This window comes from Cololabis saira, chromosome 11 (assembly GCF_033807715.1).
Source record: "Cololabis saira isolate AMF1-May2022 chromosome 11, fColSai1.1, whole genome shotgun sequence".
Lineage (NCBI taxonomy): Eukaryota > Metazoa > Chordata > Actinopteri > Beloniformes > Belonidae > Cololabis > Cololabis saira.
Window position 1 is genome coordinate 41729198 of NC_084597.1, and position 20016 is coordinate 41749213.

General features: G+C 44.2%; 1 protein-coding gene across 2 annotated transcripts in view; it reads right to left on the reverse strand.

Annotated features, from left to right (window-relative positions):
- Window positions 1-367: 367 nt before the first annotated feature.
- Window positions 368-20016, reverse strand: part of ror2 (receptor tyrosine kinase-like orphan receptor 2) — a 72871-nt gene continuing 53222 nt past the window's right edge. Inside the window, exons 3-9 of one of the 2 annotated variants that reach the window (XM_061734543.1) lie at window positions 17005-17292; window positions 16873-16903; window positions 10205-10326; window positions 9800-10114; window positions 8763-9017; window positions 6895-7100; window positions 368-2642 (exon numbers count right to left, since the gene is read on the reverse strand). In XM_061734543.1, the coding sequence (XP_061590527.1) occupies window positions 1185-2642; window positions 6895-7100; window positions 8763-9017; window positions 9800-10114; window positions 10205-10326; window positions 16873-16903; window positions 17005-17292 (2675 nt within the window). In that variant the 3' untranslated portion in view covers window positions 368-1184. The remainder of the gene's footprint in view (window positions 2643-6894; window positions 7101-8762; window positions 9018-9799; window positions 10115-10204; window positions 10327-16872; window positions 16904-17004; window positions 17293-20016) is intronic. The other variant, XM_061734544.1, reaches the window with a different exon arrangement.

The window sequence follows — 20016 nt, forward strand, 5'->3', positions numbered from 1 at the left end:
CAGTGGTTTGTACCCTGATGTAAGAACTCTGAAACTGAATTTTCTTCACCGAGGGGCAGATTCTACAATCATTCCACTAGTTGTCTTCTGTGGTGTGCCTAAGAAAATCCTGTCATTGTCCAAATACTCGGAGATCTATTCATTTATCTCGTAAATGTTCCCGCCTGGAACTGGCAACCCGTGCAGCTGTACCTGCCGTTCACCTGCAGACAGCTGTGACCGGCTCCAACAGGACTAGTGAACTAGTGAGAAATGACACAAGCACATGCATGACCCCCAACGGCCCTGCAGGAGGCTCTCCAGAGCGTCTGCTGCTGTTTCTAAACATTGTGTCACAGGGTCGAGCAGGTTGTCTGTTAGAAAGCTGTAGTTTGCAGACGACGGGCGATGAAAATGTGCTACATGAGATCATTGAGAGTCTTTTATTGGGATCAGTGTATTTGTTCACTACAACGTAGAGTCTGTGTTTTTGTTGTGCTGTCTTCACAGCGCACCCTTTACAAATGTGTTATTCTTGGTGACAAATTATAAAACAACAATCAAAAACAAGAAAACTGGTTAAGAAAAGCAAACGGGTTGAAGAGGAGACCAACACCCCCATCAGCAGTCTGCAGCAACCGTACGAGGTCAGAGGTCACACGGCACCCCCTGCTCATGAAAAAAGACATGTTATCCACAAACGAGGCTTATTTAAGTCTCCTAAACCATTTCCTGTATCATACACTTTTATTCTGCTCGTCATAAAACACAGAAGGAAAATCCCACACCCGTCCTCCGGGAGGGAGAGACGCAGCCGGGGGTCTGCAGCTCTGCAGACCTCCCCTGCACTGCAGTGAACACGTCTGCTGGACGGACCATGTGACTGTCAGGCCGAGGGTTTGAGTCCCACCCTCACAGAACCCAGGTGACCCGTGGCGACGCACCGCTGGTGACACTGAACACCAGCCACGCAGCCTTGCAGCACTGCTCTTTATCAGATATATAATAGTAGAAAGATGTTGCTGCAAAACTATGAGAACACGTTAATTAAAATGACAACATAAAACCGCGTCTAATGAATAAAAATCACTTCTGGGAGGCGGTAGCATCTCAGAAACATAAAAACATTCAGTCAGTCTTCTTCAAATGGTTCCCTTCATGTAGTGGACATCTGTGAAGCGAGCACAGTTCTTATACTGTCACACTTATGTGTCCGATAGGTGGATCATCAGTTTGTCCGTCTGGGGATGCTCGCCGTCGCCGGGGGGCTCTGTCCCGGGCACCGAGGACGACTCGCTCTGCTTTCGCTCTTCCTGGGACGCCCTGTCGGCCGAGTCCTCGTCGTTGGTCCTGGAGTCCTCGTTCAGCAGGGCGACCCGTTCTGTGGCGGAGGTGTTGGAGGGGGCCGTGGTGACGTAGCCCGTGGATGTGGATCCACTGCCGCTGTGATGAGAACTGGCTTTGGAAGCCATCTGCGGTGGGTGGTGCATCTGCTGGGAGGGCATGGCCATGGGGATCTGCATGGGGTAGAAGTTCTGCAGGTAGGGGTACGCCGGCATGGGGTGGTAGCCGTTGACGGGGATGTAGAGCTGCGGCGGCACCATCGGTCGATGCATCTGACCCTTCATGGGCATGAACTGGGGCTGATGGAACGGAGAGCTCTTCTTAGGGCCGGTGTAGCGCGACGCATTCACCGTGCTCATGCTGATGTTGCTGACGGGGCTGGTGCTGAGAGAGCTGGTCTGGGTGGTGTTGCTGGTGCCGGACGTCTGCGCCGGACTGTTGTAGTTGGACAGGCTGTCCCACGAGCGCAGACGGGCATGGATGTCTTTGAAGCGAGGTCTCCTCGCCGGGAATTCACTCCAGCATTCCAGCATCAGGGTGTAGATCCAGGCGGGGCAGTCGTCGGGACACGGCAGCAGCTGGTGGCCGCGCACCATCTCCATCACGTCCTGGTTGGCGTAGCCGCAGTACGGCTGCAGGCCGTAGCTGAACGTCTCCCACAGCAGCACGCCGTAGGACCACACGTCAGACTCCGTGGAGAACTTGCCGTACATGATGGCTTCAGGGGACATCCAGCGGATAGGGAAGGGACTGGTTCCCATGAGGTTGTAGTAATCAGCGGAGTAGACGTCTCTGAACAAACCCAGATCCAGGATCTTGACACTGAGCTTGTCAAAGACCAGAATGTTCCGAGCCGCCAGGTCCTTATGGACCACTTGGTTGCTGGAGAGGTACTCCATCCCAGCAGCGATCTGGGTGATGACGTGCAGGAAGTCCGCCTGCTCCAGCGTGGACTTGGTGGTTCTGTCGTCGTCCGAGCTGCCCACATCCGAGTTGGGGGAACGCATCACCAGGTACTCGTGCAGGTCCCCGAGACTGGAGTAGGTGAAGATCATGCTCATGGGCTGCTCTTTGAAGACCACGCCGATCAGACAGACCACGTTCTGGTGCTGCAGGTGGAAGCGGCCCAGGGCTTCGTGGCGAAACTCCTCACAGAGGGCGGCGTCCAGCTTGTCTTTGACGGTCTTGATGGCCACCAGCTGGGCCTGCTCGCCGGGGGCCGTGCCGTACAGGTGGCCCTTGTAAACCATGCCGAAGCGATCCTCGCCCAGCTCCTCCATGAACCGCACCGCAGACAGGTTGATCTCCCGGAGCTTGGCCTGGACGGAGACAAAACACAGAAACAAAACCCTTAGAGGTCGTGTGTGCTTTTCTTAAGGTTCCTTCGGATCAGCATTTCAGAGAGAAACACAGTCAGCTGTGAGTTTTGGACTGCTTTTGGGAGAAAATATGTATTATCTGAAATATAGTGGTGTCAAATCAAAACAACTTGAATAATAAAAACAAGGGAGCAGAAAAAATGTACATAAAGTGCCAAGAAATGTGATCTGATCTTCATCTCCACTTATACTGTCACATCTTTATTGAAAAGGCTCATGAAATGTTCACTGTGCTGGATGGAAAACATGAATGAACTCACGAACCAATAACTTTTATATTCATAAGAAACACCTGTGATGACAAAAGAGGTTTGAAGTGAAATAAGTGAACATTTTCTTATTTAAAACAACACAAAACATCATTTAATGGGCCCGTCTATATTAAATTGTTTCTGCTGTTCTGTTAAAAGTGTCTTCTGAGACCATAAAAAGGAGAAGAGGTGTCGGAGAGTTCCAGTCTCGGCAAAACCACCTCAAAAGCCACAAAATGACACGATACAGGAGTTGCTGATCATAAACCTGGACACGGATACGTCTGAGCGGGTTGAGGCGTCCACCAGTGCACGGCTGGAGACGGCGTCTCCTCCCACCTCGCAGACATCCTAGTGAGGGTTACGCCACACTGCAACACAAACCGTTCAGACTGGCCCTCCGGCAGGACGCTGCAGGACGCTGCAGGACGCTGCAGGACGCTGCAGGACGCTGCAGGACGCTGCGCTCCATCAGGACCAAAACAAACACTTTCTTCCCGACTGCAGCTCCTCGTCAACAAACGCCCGGACCCCCCTCTCCCCCGTCTACCACCAGTGTTACTGAAAAATAGTAACTAGTTACCGTTACTAGTTACTTCATTAAAAAGTAACTCAGTTAGTAACTCACAGAGGTGTCAAGTAACGAAGTACAAATACTTTGTTACCTTACTTAAGTAGAAGTTTTGGTTATCTATACTTCACTGGAGTAATTATTTTTCAGACGACTTTTTACTTTTACTCCTTACATTTTCACACAATTATCTGTACTTTTTACTCCTTACATTTTAAAAACAGCCTTTCATTTGGGCCTTTAATAAAAACTATCCAGTTAAATTGCTCCATCCGGATAGAGTGAATTTGGTTGTGGTTGTTTCAGATGTTCTTGTCCAGTTTTGTTCTTACATCCGTTCCCTCAGATTCCTGCAACTAAACTTGGATGTACATTCCAATAAAGGTTAGGATAAATGATAACATGAACATGAAGTTTGACTTTTTGGACCATTACAATACTTATAGGTAACTAGTCATCATATCTCCTGCTCTCTGAAACACATGTTAATGCTCAATAGTAACATATATGCTTCTTCAATATATTTGCATTATACTAAGATACATTCATTTTCAATGGCTTTTGTCCTTAATGGCTTTTTTCCCCCTTACATTACTTTTACTTTTATACTTTAAGTAGTTTTGAAACCAGTACTTTTATACTTTTGCTTGAGTAATAAACTTGAGTTGATACTTCAACTTCTACAGGAGTATTTTTAAACTCTAGTATCTATACTTCTACCTGAGTAATGAATGTGAATACTGAAGACACCTCTGGTAACTCAGTTACTTAGACCAAAAAGTAATGCGTTACTATGAAAAGAAACTAGTTACTTTAAATAAAAACATTATTTTAAATGCTCCCATTAATGCCTCTCTAGTCTTCATTTCAGCAGGTTCTGTATGGATTTACATTGTGCATCGTGTTCTGCATTCTGATTGGCTAAACAGTCTCCCCGCTTCTTCACTTCCTGTATCAATAACGTTGGTTGCTTAGCAACAAGCTGAGAACGGCCAATGAGCTTCAGCAGCAGCTCAAGAGCGGGACCTTTGATGAATCGTTCATTACAGTCTCAGATATAATCCATGGTGTCGGTTTATCAGAATCTTTTTGCCCAGCAGAAAAAAGAGCTACAACAACGACCCATAACTATTTTCTTCTCTGGAAAAAACACACCTGCACCGCGGCTTTAGGAGAAAAAGACGCTACAGAGTCGGGATGCAGCGGCTCAGAAGAGCAGTGGAATACGTGCGAGGCGGTGCTGATCTCTGCAATTTGAACCTTCTATAATTGTAAAAGGAATTTCACTTATCACGGGTTCTTTTTGGAACGTAACCCCCGCGAAAAACCAGAGATTACTGTAATAACAATATCTCCATGTTGAGAAACTCTCCTTCTCTTGGCTCATGACCGTCATGTATTTGAAAACACACACTGCATTTCCTCTGGTCCCCGCGTGTGGGAAAAAAAGCTTCACTGTAGTCAGAAATAACGGAGTAACGCACCGTTTGGTAACAGTAATTGAGTTACCGAATTTAAAAAGTAATGCGTTAGAGTATTAGTTACTGTAACGCGTTACTGTAACGCGTTAGCCCCAACCCTGTCCACCACAGACTGCCCCCCCATCACACTCTACGTTACATTAACGGAAAGACCCCACTTCTGACCTTATGCATCACATTAACGCACATCCTAGGTACTCATTACTCCGGCACTTTAAAACCAACATGTTGTACATTTTTTCTTTTAGTATCATTTGTTATTTTGTATTGCACCAATCACCACAACAAATTCCTTATGTGTGTTAAACTACTTGGCAATAACCTTCTTTCTGCATGAATACGACCCCGTGACCCTCTCAATGCTACACCGACTGGGCCTCGTGTTTTCTTAAACATGTAAGAAGCATTTGTCCCACCTTCAAACTATTTCCCCGACCTCCTGAGCAACCAGAGAGCAGCTTCCACATGACTTCCAGCGGCTCGCTTTAATGTTCAAACTAGCATTTTCTCTCAACTGTTGAATCGCTACATGTGTTCCAGATATTGACTACGTTTACATGCAGTCAAAATTCGGGTTATTGCTAATATTCCGGTTACTGAAACATTGGGAATATTCCGTTTACATGGTAATTAATCATTCAGGATATCTGGATCAAACCAGCGACGCACGGAGAACATTATTATTATTATTATTATTATTACCGTCATTTCCTCTTCTTCTTCCTGTATCCAAATCCAAAATAAATGCTGCTTCGCGCAACTTTTCTCTCACCTTCTTGTAAATCTTCTATCCCGGTACTTTCTACCGTCTACAAATGCAGAAATGTTCATATCCTTCATTACATTTATGAAGTGATTAGTCTCCTCCTGGTCTTGGTTTCTCCGTGTTTATAAGAACTTCCTGGACTCAAAAGACCAGGATTCCTTGTGAACAGAGCATGTGCAGAAAACACATTCCTGTTCCGTTTGATGGGGATATTCCGTTTGGCGTTTACATGACCCAATATTCAGGTTTAAAAGGAGTAACCCAGGGGTCATATTGGGGTTTTTAAAAACCTGAATATGAGCAAATTCGGGTTATTCAAAGGGGTTATTGGTGTTTACATGGCCGTGCAAATACGGGGTATTGACAATATTCAGGTTTTAAAAAGGGTTATTGATGTATGTAAATGCAGTCAATGTTTTCAGAAAACCATTTCCCCAAAACTTTTTGAAATACATCCAAGGCTCTTCTTCTAATCTCTCCATGAATACACCTGAACAGCAGAATGACCCTCTAAATAGGAGCGGGATGTTCCTGCGAGCAGACTTGCAGGATTAAAACTCACTTGCACGCTAAGAGAAAGGTGAAACAGCCGTGTTATGAGAAGGTTCAAACCCCTTTAGATGATCTGGTGATGCATTCTTCTGTTTTACTGCTGCTGGCCCGGCTCCAGCGGAGTGGGACCATTTGAGAAGAAACGTGTCAAAGCAAGTTTCACACATTTCTAGCTTAATGTCCTCACAAAAAGCTAGAAATCGAGATTTTCTGAACTTTTTAGATTAGATTAGATTCAACATTATTGTTATTGCACATGTTAAAGTGCAGGGTAACGAAATGCAGTTGGCGTCTAACCGGAAGTTAACTGCATTTTGGAATTACAACAAAAGAAAAGTCATGAATTGCAAGTTTATGAACCGCCAGATAAATATAATTATAAACTATAAGAGATCCCAGCACAGATGCCACACGTACCCGAAGTAAACTGAGGTGCTCCACGGTGAAATAATTCATTCAATACCACTTCATGTAGGAAGAAGGAAAATTATACAAATGCGTATAATGAGGGCTTAGTGGAAGTGTGAAGGTGTGGAGTGGTGAAGGCGGCGTGTGAATCAGCTGGTCTTACCTGGTGCTTCTGCTGACTCAGCAGAGACAGCTCCACCTCCTGGCTGGGCGAGACGCCGAGCTGGCAGCGGGGGGGCGAGCCCGTCGAACACTTCTGTTTGTTGCGACACTTGCAGACCAGAAAGAAGAGGCAAGCGATGACCAGCGGGATGGAAATGGCCGGGATCAGAATGAACAGGATCTCCTTCCGAGGGTTCTCCCGAGGCTCTGCAGAGACACGTGTTGAAGAGTTGTCAGCACATGTTCATTTATGACCTAAAATAACCCTAGTCAGAGGTTTTAGCAGGACAGAGACCTGCCCCATCCCCGACATCAACGTTCCCTCCTGAAGACAATCCTTCACTGCAAAAACTCAAAATCTTACCAGGAATATTTGTCTTATTTCAAGTTAAAATGTCTAATTTTTAGTCAAAAAAAAATCTCATTACACTTAAAACAAGACTCATCACTGGAAAAAAACACAATTTTCACCTGTTTCAAGTAGATTTTCACTTAAAATAAGTAGAAAAATCTGCCAGTGGAACAAGATTTTTTTGCTTGTAAAGAGAAGATAAATCTTGTCCCACTGGCAGATTTTTCTACTTATTTCAAGTGAAAATTTACTTGAAACAGGTGAAAATGGTCAAATAAGTTATTTTTCTGGTAATGACTCTTGTTTTAAGTGTAATGAGATTTCTTGACTAAAAATGAGACATTTTAACTAGAAATAAGACAAATATTCGTCCGTCCCAATAAGATTTTGAGTTTTTGCAGTGTTGAGCATATTTTACATCAGTGCCAAGCGGGATACGTGCAGACTGAAAGCCCGCCAGCTTCCAGCAGGTTCTCCAGCCTGTCCAGGTCTGCAGGTCTCGGTCTGCAGGTCTTTCTGCAGGTCCAGGTCTGCAGGTCCAGGTCTGCAGGTCTCTGTCTGCAGGTCCAGGTCTGCAGGTCTCGGTCTGCAGGTCCAGGTCTGCAGGTCTCGGTCTGCAGGTCTCGGTCTGCAGGTCTCGGTCTGCAGGTCCAGGTCTGCAGGTCTCGGTCTGCAGGTCTCGGTCTGCAGGTCCAGGTCTGCAGGTCTCAGTCTGCAGGTCTCAGTCTGCAGGTCTCGGTCTGCAGGTCTCAGTCTGCAGGTCTCAGTCTGCAGGTCTCGGTCTGCAGGTCTCGGTCTGCAGGTCTCGGTCTGCAGGTCTCGGTCTGCAGGTCCAGGTCTGCAGGTCTCAGTAAATGTTGAGAAGGACTCAGGATTACCAGAGTCTGATCACACCACTTGCAATCTGTATTTGTTTCAATACAAACAACATAAACCAGGAAAAAGAGACTGCAGCAGCTTTGTGAGGAACTCAGCTGGATTTACATAAAACTTCTCCCAGGTTTCATCTATTAGGACGTAAGAAACATCCTTCAGACCGCTACAATAGATCATTTAGTCGTCTACAGGAGATCCTTCAGACCGGGACAGCTGATTCTTCCTGCACACCGCTAGAAACCTCTGCAATGATTTGTTGAAAAGACTTAAATCATAAAAAGTACTGGAATAATCCATTTCTTTGGGTATTAATGAAGTGTTTCTAAATTTAAATTTGAATCAATTATTTACTGAAAAAAAAAAACAGTTTGGGAGAGCCTAAGTACACACTCACCTGCTTTTATACGAGTTAAGAGAGTAACTGATCATCAGGTAAAGCAGAGGTTTTGGGGGTTGGATCATGTGTGTTGGCTAACACAATGCCAAAACGAGACATCAGCACTGAACTTAGAGAAGCAGCTGTTGCTGCACATCAGTCTGGGAGGGGTTGGAAGCCCACTTCCAGACTTAAAAAACACTCAACTATACCAACTATTTCCTTTACGGGAACAGTGTGAGCGTTTCTGCGCCGCGGCACTTACTGCAGGGCTGGATGTCGCACAGGTCCATCCGGACCCGTTGGTCCAGGGTGAAGCACCAGGGCGCCTCCATTAGGCCGCCGGGGTTCCGGCAGAAGTTGTGACTCCCCCAGAGCTCGGGGTACTCCTGGGAGAGGTGGTGGCTGTGAGGGGACTGAGAGCTCCACGGCTGGCACAGGTGACCCGACTTAGTGACGCTGACCGTCCCCCGGTAGTCCGCCCCGCTGCCGTTGAAGCAGCTGTGATCTGAGGGAGAATCTGCACACAGGTTAGAAGCTTCATGAAGCAAGACGGACCTTTTCAGCTGCTTCCAAATGTAAGTTTCATCGTACTTTAAAGGTGAATTGTGAAAAACATGTTTTTTCCATTTAAAGGGGACCTATTGTGAAAAAGGTGTTCTCTGTCTTTAACATATATAAAGTGGTCTCCCCTCAGCCTGCCAACTCAGAGAAGGAGGAAACAACCAGATTCTGCAGTGTCTGTACAGCCGCCCGGATGATCCGCCCAGTGTGATGTGGATCTACGAGCCAATAAGAATCTGATCCTGTCGTTACGTAACGACGGAGCGTTTTACATAGTTTGGCCTCCGATGCGTGAAACCACGCCCACAACTAACTCCACCGGCCGGAGCTTCCGCCATTTTTTGGTAGCGGTGTATCGCGTCATTCAGGCAGCCAATCAGCACAGAGCCTCATTATCATAGCCCCGCCCACTCAGAATCCCGCATAGATAATGAGGTTAGAGACTGGGAAGATAAAGACATGGCTCAGAGGCTGAATTTCTAATTTATTTAGAAAAAACAATCAAAAGCTTGTTTTTAAGACATTCAAGGCCTGTTTAAAATAGGTATTAGATCCATAATAGGTCCCCTTTAACTAATGTTAAACCTCCCTTGTTCACATGCCTCATGTGTTTGAGCGAAGCACGAGTAACGTAACTCTACCTAAAGGCTCAACGCCGCAAGATAGTTAAAGCTCACATTCCTCATGACTGAAAAATGTTGTAAAAGCTGATTGGTGCATGCCGCAACGTGAACTTACGCGAGCCCAGTTTGTCTGGCGGCACTCCTATCCTGATGCAAGACGCCGCCTCCAGGGTGCCCGTCCTGGGCAGCAGGCGGCAGTTGGGCAGCTCCAGCTGCATGAGGATCATGGGATTGGAGCGAGCGATGGTGTACTCGGCGTGGCACAGGTTGTTCTCCAGCGCCTCGCACTCATCGCGACAGAGCTGGCGGCGCCGGGGGCTCCGGGAGTCCTCGTCGCACAGAGGGAACACGTAGTAGCAGAAGGACGGGATGGAAAACTTTGAGCACTGATCCGACAGGTGGGTGGAGGTGCCGATCATGGTGAAAGCGGCTTCCAGGGAGGAGGGAGAGGAACGTGTTGGTTACAATCACAGCTCTGTAACAACGGTAGTGCAGCACAGGGAGTCAGACCAGCCCTCACCAGTGATGCGGTTCTCACTCTCCCCCTGCATCTGCAGGGACTCCACGTAGATGCTCTGGTTACCCAGGAAACGGGCGCAGGCGATGCCTCGGTACGGCTGGCAGAAACCTTTATTACTCGACCTGAGGAAGGAAATGGAGATTTAAAAAAAACATGATATATATATATATATATATATATATATATGTACACACACACACACACACACACACACGGGTCAATGACGCGACGCCTATATTTTCTGAAAAACTGATTTTTTTTCAATTCAAAAAAGGTTTAAATGGATAAAGATGAACTACCTGTGCCACATATGGACTCACTTGAATTTTACAGAAAATACTAGTTATTTGGGATTTTGTTGTTGTTTTAAGCGTCTAAATGTCATGTGGTGCGACCGTCCCACCAGGACTCTGGTTTTGAAAACCTTTTTTGAAATCACTCTAAATGTATTTAAATCAATCTTCTTCTATCTGGCATGATTTCCAAGTGTCTTGTAGTGTGTAAGATTGCAACACATTTGTATTTATATTTCCATCAGAATATACAAACAAAGTTTGACTGATGTCCATTTTATGAAATATCATGTGACGCTACCATTAAAAAAACAACCATTTTTGTATAATACTGAAAACTTGTAAAAAAAAAAGATGTCAAGATGTTACGGAAATTAATTTATTTTAATATGAATCATGGTTACACCACATGACCTTTTTTAAAGCTAGTGCAAATTCATCTTGACAAAAATTTTACATTTTTATATGAATTTATGTGTACACATCATTCTTAATGTTTGAACTACTGCAATATTCTTTTTTTTCATATTTTAAAATTGACCTGTTGAAAATCCTTATTCGTCATTGACCCATATACGTATGTATGTATGTATGTATATATATATGTATATATATATATATATATATATATATATATATATATATATATATATATATATATATATATATATATATATATATATATATATATATATATATATGTATGTGGGTTAATATGCATATATGTGTGTGTGTGTGATTGTGTGCGTGTGTGTATATATACATAATTCAGACTAAATGATGTTCTTAATAAAAATACATGAATGACCTCAGCACACTTAGAGAGCTACTCCGACCATCGGCTCTCGGGCTAAACCGATGGAGCATAATTACAGGTTCAGGTTAAAAATCCTCTTATTTCAGTCATCAGTAGTTTTGTAATGCATTTATGATGGTCCTGACGTCGTAGGCATGCTCAACTGTTTTAAAAACCAGGGTTGCCGTGGCGATGAATTAGCCTTGACTAAGAATGTTGGTCTCGGGTCTCAAGTGACTGGCTAGGAAAATACACCCAACTCCTCCCCCTTCCAGACAGACGAGTGGATGGAGCCGGCCTCAGTTGGAAGGAGAGTGACAGGCGGATGATTATCAGCGAAAACAAGCCAGCACTGCAGGAAGTTGAATACACTGAATTTCTGCAGAGCTTTTCTGGTCATTCCAGGAACAGCGGGCCGGGCCGGGCTGGGCCGGGCGGAAGGGGGGAGTCTTTGCTCAAGGAGTCCTGCTCAAGGACACTTCTGAACCCGGGGATCAAGCTGCTGCCTGGCTGATTGGTGGATGACTTCCTCTCCAGAGCTGCAGCTGAGCCCCGTTAACAGAAGGAGATCCCACCGGTGCTCAGAGTTTAGACAGACGGGATTTACTCGCTGAAAACATCTGAAAGCAGGAAGTGTTTTATCTGTGGATAAACCGCAGCTGCTGGCGTGGACTGGAGTGCAGTACAGCATCCTGCCAGCAGAGGGCCATCTGTGACGCACACGGTCCAGGTCCAGAGCCCTGAACTGAGGTCCTACACAGCCCGGTTCTTTTGCTTTTAACCAGAGGTGTCTTCAGTATTCACATCCATTACTCAGGTACAAGTATAGATACTAGAGTTTAAAAATACTCCTGTACAAGTTGAAGTATCAACTCAAGTTTTTTACTCAAGTAAAAGTATAAAAGTACTGGTTTCAAAACTACTTAAAGTATAAAAGTAAAAGTAATGTAAGGGGGAAAAAAGCCATTAAGGACAAAAGCCATTGAAAATGAATGTATCTTAGTATAATGCAAATATATTAAAGAAGCATATATGTGTACTATTGAGCATTAACATGTGTTTCAGAGAGCAGCAGATATGATGACTAGTTGCCTATAAGTATTGTAATGGTGCAAAAAGTCAAACTTCATGTTCATGTTATCATTTATCCTAACCTTTATTGGAATGTACATCCAAGTTTAGTTGCAGGAATCTGAGGGAACGGATGTAAGAACAAAACTGGACAAGAACATCTGAAACAACCACAACCAAATTCACTCTATCCGGATGGAGCAATTTAACTGGATAGTTTTTATTAAAGGCCCAAATGAAATAGAGTAACGAGGCTGTTTTTAAAATGTAAGGAGTAAAAAGTACAGATAATTGCGTGAAAATGTAAGGAGTAAAAGTAAAAAGTCGTCTGAAAAATAATTACTCCAGTGAAGTATAGATAACCAAAATTTCTACTTAAGTGAGGTAACGACGTATTTGTACTTTGTTACTTGACATCTCTGCTTTTAACTGTCTCAAAATTAATGCCTCAGAGATTATCATGTTTTTTTTAAATCTTCATTTTCTTCCTCAGATTTGGGTTTGAGTGCAGTAAACTGAACCTCCACATTTCTGCGGCCAACTTCAATTCAAAGGAAAAGTTGATTAAATCAAGTATCAAGTTCCTTTATTGTCTTAGAAAAACAATGAAACATTAAAACCCGTCCCGAGACACTGCCACGTCGCTACATCTCTGCAGAACCCAGAAACGCTGTCCACAGAACTGTTCGTCAATAACAAATGTCCAAGTATTTGTTTTTTCACTCAGTATATACTCCCACTTCCTTCCAGCGTGACCTCTGCACATAAACGTGCTTGGACTTGAAACTTGAACCATCATTTGAAGAACCACATTTGTTTTTTTGAGATTGTCCAAATCTGTGGAGCAGATGTTCAGATTAGGAGTGGAGATGTAATTCAGATAACGTTATCCTGGTTCTTGCTGCTGACGTGTGGACAAGATCACCAAGGACCAGCCGGACCGTGGGCTTGCAGAGGGTCAAGGCCTCCCGTGCTCTGAGAATCCTGCAGCAACCCTGGAGCATGTGGAAGGACGTGGAAACCATGACAAAGATGATGCACAATCCTCCAGGGGCTAATTCCTCCTGACCGTCTCGTAACTGCAGCCATTCCTCCTCCTGCAGGCTCAGCCGTCTCCTGGGGGAGCTGCCTTCACGGTCCCGTCTCCCATACTTTGGTCGCAAAGTTTGAGTGACACTATTTGGCGTTTTCTTCCATCTGAGAATAATGGGGCTTATTTTATGTACTTTAGGATAACTCTCATACAAGGCAATCCTTCTGGCATGTTATCTGACCTGCAGATGCGAAAAACAGGTTTTTGCTGCAGTTTTTGTGAAAATGACCTTTTTTTTTTTGAACTGCAGGAAGTCTCATTGACGCATTAACAGGGGTTTGCCGTATTACTATGAGGCGTATTTGGGGTCCAGTTTGTGGAATTTAACAGTAATTGGAAATGCACGTAGAGGGGATAATGCAGATGCGAGGAGGTCCCAGGTAACACCCCTGGGTTCTAATGGGAACCAGCTCCTGACTAAAAATGAGACGTTTTAACTAGAAATAAGACAAATATTCTTGTTAAGATTTGGAGTTTTTGCAGTGCACCAGCCTGGGCCTCGTCCACCAGGGGAACAGGGACGAGACTGCTCTTCTGGGGCAGCGCTGTCTTCCATAGGGTCCTACAAACCACGGTGAAAAACACTCAGAATAAAACCATCTCTTTTTAACCGGGTTCTGGACTTTTTACAGAACAGGTTGTAGATGTGAAGGATCCACATCATCGTCCTCAGCACTGGGGCCTGCGTTTGCCCACTGACTGCGCAGCCAAAGCTCAGGCGCTCATGTCCAATGATGATCTCATCATGGGACATGCACTACCAGCGCAGCTGGCAGCACAGCAAGAAGGTCCTGGGTTCGATTCCCGCCGGGGGCGCTGAAGTGCGTGTTAGTTCCCCCATGACTTCAGCACCCACACCCTGGGTGGGGTTGGAGAAAGGATCTTTCTGTGTGGAGTTTGCATGTTCTCCCCGTGTTCCCTTGGGTAGCTAATGTGAGCTACCCTCACAAAAACATGCAGCAGTCCTGGGCTACACATGTCCCCTCTGGCCAACCGGGGCGCCAGATGGAGTGGGAAGGATCCGGCTGGAATAACGTGATCCTTCCACGCGCTACGTCCGGCCGGAGAAACCCCACCCTGTCTGGTGGAAAGATGCTGCTGCTGCTCACTCCTCAGGATAAGGAGGAGACCTGAGCTCAGTGTAGGAACTCCTGGGGTTGGTAGAGGATGGAAATGCCCAGGACTGTCTAGGTAGGAGCACTGGGTGATAAAATGGGGGAAAAAACCGGGATAAAAATATTATATATAAAAAAAAAACAGACGAGGATTTCAGGAGGGACCACTTCCTCCTCCGTCTGCTCTACAGGAACAGCTGCTGAGACGTCTCAAGCTTCAAATACACGAGGGTGTCGAGGGTGGTGAAGGCTAGTGTTGTCCCGATCCATCGGCCGCCCAATCCATCGGGTCCGATCACGGCATTTTTAAAACATCGGTATCAGCCAAAAAAAGTATGGGGACAAACCTAGTTATTAATGTTTTTAATATATATTAAATGGTTTTATATATCGTTGTATTTAACGTCACTTCCGGCCGATGAAACGAAACTAACATGGTTTACATGTTTGAATTGTGAAATGTTCTATCTGTTCATGTTCATTAAGCTGCTGCTATTCATTCATTCATTCATTCATTCATTCATTCATTCAGAATGTTGCATTAAGGTTAAGACAAAAAGTATTTTAATTTTCATGTGTTTGTGAGTTTGACTGGATGTCATTCAACGACCTCTTTTGAAGTTAAATGTATTTATTTCTGTTATTGCACTATTCTGCACTTTTTGTTTTAGTTTACAATTCCATGTTTTTACATTTTGTGTCACCAGAGCTGATAAGCTTTGTTGAAATAATGTCCATGTTGTTTCCAATGGACAAGAAAAGAAACTTGGGATCATTTAGTTTTAGTCCTCTTTTGTTTTTTTAATTCATTGCCAAAATGTATCTGATCGAGAAAAAGTATCAGAAATGTATCAGGAACCAAAAAAAGTGATCGGATCGGGAAAAATCGGGATTGGCAGAAACTCAAACTCAAGTGATTGGGAGATAAAAAATCCTGATCGGTACAACCCTATTGAAGGCCAGAGAGGATGAAAGATGGCGGCCTGCCCGCCATCAGTGACATTTACGTCAGCGGATGGAGGAGAAAGGCTCCCCCTGACTTGGACTGCTGAGCCTTCTGGCGGACGGATGTGAAGAATCAAGCTCCACTAACACACCTGGCCTGGTATATCATTGTATTCTCACCCAATTTCACTTTTTCATGCAGCCAGGGATGTGTCCGATCCTAGAAAAAGAGTTTTGGGACGCGTGGCTCTTACTGGGAGACCTAGTTTTGGTGCTTTATGACCACTTTGCCTCCAGTCTTGGTTTGGGTCCCTGCCAGTTTTGCTGCACACCTGCAGCCGTACAAACACGGACACACCCCCTCCCCTCCAGCATTCCAGCAGCACTTCCTTCCTCCGTCTCTCTGCCTTCAGGTATTTCAGGTATGAATTCTCGTTTGCAGCTACAACAGCACGTATTTTGTGTGTCGTGAACCACCATGATGTGGATTCATTTAGGTTATTCCTGGATAGGGCTGTAACAATATATCGTGCCACGAAATTTCGCGATACAAAAACGTCACGATACGTGTCGTGGAGGTGACAAACTGCAGCTGATATTAGGTTATTAATATGAATATATTGTGTTTACTAGTCACCAGGCTTTAATACTGTATACTGTCGGTGTCTAAAAATAGCAGCGGTATCATTTTCAATACCGTCATGAAAAAATGCAATGGACTTATATAAGAGATAACAATTAAATATCAAATAAAAGTCATTTAATGCCTAAAATTGATTCTATGTCCAGTAGCACTCATGCGTGGTTGAAGTTTCAGTTTTACTTAAATAGTTGAATATGTTTTAGCCTACATTTTGAGACTTTCCATAAAGTTTATGAGCGTGATGTCATCAAAGAAAAAAGTAAAATCATACATGAGAGAAACTATTCAGTTTGTGGCTAAATATTTGTACTTGTATGAAACTGAAGATCATAATGTAAACCTGACATTTACTTTTAGTTCAGTTTGTGGAAAATGGTTGGCCTGGCTTTCTCTTTAAAACTTAAACAGTTATAAAGCATTACAAACTGTAACAATAGGGCAAACGCACAGCATTGTTTTGTATTTTGTGTCTTTCAAATAAAAGACCATGTTTCCAGTCATATGTTCCTCATTCAAGGTTGTTAAAAACATACTGCTATAATATCGTATCGTAGATCATATGACCTCAATATGGTGTACCGTATTGTGAGATTAGTGTATCGTTACACCCCTATTCCTGGATAAAAACATATCAAATGTAGCTAAAGTTTGGCTTTTTCCACACATCATCAAAAAAAAGGTAACGGCCCAAGTAAAGAAGGTGATAACTCACGGTACATCGGGTCCATGGGTCGGCACCTGTCCTGCAAATCCAAACCAGAACCATATAAGAGAGATGCACCACACAACACAACATGCAGAATGATCTGGAAGACCTGGAAGCTTCAGGTGTGCACGGTCTTACCCAGTTTGACCCACAGCACCCCGGTGGCAGAGATCTGCTTCAGCGAGTTGGAGGCCTCGCACTGGTAATACCCCGTGTCTGTGGTGTCTAGGTCCTGGATGCGGAGCTTGGAGCCCGCCTCGGTGCGACGGATGCTGATGCGCCCCTGCTCCTGGGCCAAGGGAGCGTCGTTCTTCAGCCAGCGGATCGAGGGGCGTGGGTTTCCGGCAACTTTGCAGTACAATGTGGCCGTCTGGCCCTGGAAGTGAGTGATGTTGTTGACCGGCTCCTGGAACTCCAGGAAATAACCTGCAGGAGAAAACATCTGGGTGAGACAGGAGGCTCTAAAGCAGGGCTGTCAAACTCATTTTGCTTGGCGGGCCGGATTTGACCAATATTTTTTCTCGTGGGCCGCACGCTCAAAATAACAAAAACGGTGCGAACATTTTTTTTTCTAATTCTTTTTTTTTTACTATTGTTATCTAATCCAATATCAGTTTAGTTAATTTTAAAGGAAATATGCACTTTGTTTACACTCTAATTATGTAAAATATATTTCTTCAGGATCGTTTTTTTTTTCAAATGATGTAAGATACTTTTACAAGGATAAACAGAAACAAGTATGTTTTTTTTATATTTCGCTTTTTTATAGGAAATTGAATTAAAAGCAAAATCTTTCTTATTACATCCGAGAGTGTTTCTTTGTGATTTAGAGATTTTTCCAGTACAATTAAGTATATTTATTTTTAAAAATTGGCGTGGATATTTACGCCAGTGTGCCGGAAAAGTCCGCACTTTTAACTGTTTTACTTTGTCACTATCCTCGTATTCAAAACTGAAATTCTCGGAATAAATATCTTCTATCATCTTTTTTAGCAGTGATATTTTTCCTGCGAAAATATATAATAGTAGTCAGTTAATAAAAATAAACGACCGTCTACAAAGAAATAAAATCAGCAAATGCATTCTAGAAAACTAAAAAAATGTCAAACGGCTCTCTTTGTGGAATAACGATGGATTTGTAGAAGAAATATATTATCGGATATGCTGCGATTCATGGCAATTATTCATGCCTTCCTTTTAAGTAAATTAACATTTCGGTTTTTTGCGTTGGAAACCTCTCTCGGGCCGCATGAAAACCTCTCTCCATCATCATCAAGTGCCATCATCAAACCTGGTTTTCAAAGAGACTTCAGATATTTCTACTGAATACAAGTGATAAGAAACTCACTGAAACAAACCTGGAACAGAAAATGTTGGGACATGTGGACAATATCACTTAAAAAAAAAAAAAAAAGATATTGATACTTGCATTCATTTTTACTTTAGTTTTTTGAACCCAGTAATATTTAAGGTTTTTATCTCTCATGAGCGTCACTTCAATTAGGGCTGGGCGATATCGAGATTTTAATATATATCGATATATTTTCAAACGCGATATGGTACGAGACAATATCGTTTATATCGAGAAAAAAAATTTTTTTTTTAGGATTTTGATATACGGTAGCTTATTTTGTGACAAATTGACTTGAATGTTTTATTTGAGATTTGCACAAATGTTTTGTTATTTGCACAACTGTCAACCTCAGTGGAAAAGTCTGCCTGTTACTGTCTACATTGTATTAATTGCACAGTGTATTTTTATTTAATTGTTATGCAGGAAAGGGATATTTGTTTTATTTTATTCAAGAAGCATTTTTATTCTATATATGCAGGCAAACCCCAATTATGGCACAGAAAAAATATCGATATATATCGAGTATCGCCATTCAGCTAGAAAATATGGAGATATGACTTTTGGTCCATATCGCCCAGCCCTAACTTCAATAAGCATTAATCTCGTGTTAATGCTTGTCTGATGCTTCATGTTTGCTCACGAAGACTCAAAAAGTCCCTTCAGACCCAGGACATGTCTTTACCTTCCCTAAACACCAGAATGTGGGAGCAGAGCCTCGTTATGGTGAGTCACTTTTTAATCCATCTGAGCCAGGTCCACCGTTTGAGAGAGTGCTCTGCGATGCGGCTGGAGTCAGGGTAAGAACCCTGTGCTGATTCTTGATGCTCGTTGGACAGATTCTCTAGAGGACGTTTGTAGTTTAACTACATTTCTCAGTAGCTTGGTGGTAGCATCTGTGTTTTCTGGATCAAGTAACTTCTCAGTAGTTTCGCTCTTTTATTGATCCCACACAAGCTACGTTTCCAAAATTATTTCTGAAGCTCAAACGAGCCGGAGATTTCTGTTACGGACTGAAATAAAACGGTCACTGCTACCACACAGAGGCAAGAGCTGCCAGTCATGTCTGCATGATGCTGACGTGACCACACCGGTACATGTAACGGTGCTGACGTGACCACACCGGTACATGTAACGGTGCTGACGTGACCACACCGGTACATGTAACGGTGCTGACGTGACCACACCGGTACATGTAACGGTGCTGACGTGACCACACCGGTACATGTAACGGTGCTGACGTGACCACACCGGTACATGTAACGGTGACGTGACCACACCGGTACATGTAACGGTGACGTGACCACACCGGTACATGTAACGGTGCTGACGTGACCACACCGGTACATGTAACGGTGCTGACGTGACCACACCGGTACATGTAACGGTGCTGACGTGACCACACCGGTACATGTAACGGTGCTGACGTTACCACACCGATACATGTAACGGTGACGTGACCACACCGGTACATGTAACGGTGACGTGACCACACCGGTACATGTAACGGTGCTGACGTGACCACACCGGTACATGTAACGGTGCTGACGTGACCACACCGGTACATGTAACGGTGCTGACGTGACCACACCGGTACATGTAACGGTGCTGACGTGACCACACCGGTACATGTAACGGTGACGTGACCACACCGGTACATGTAACGGTGCTGACGTGACCACACCGGCACATGTAACGGTGCTGACGTGACCACACTGACGTACATGTAACGGTGCTGACGTGACCACACCGGTACATGTAACGGTGCTGACGTGACCACACTGACGTACATGTAACGG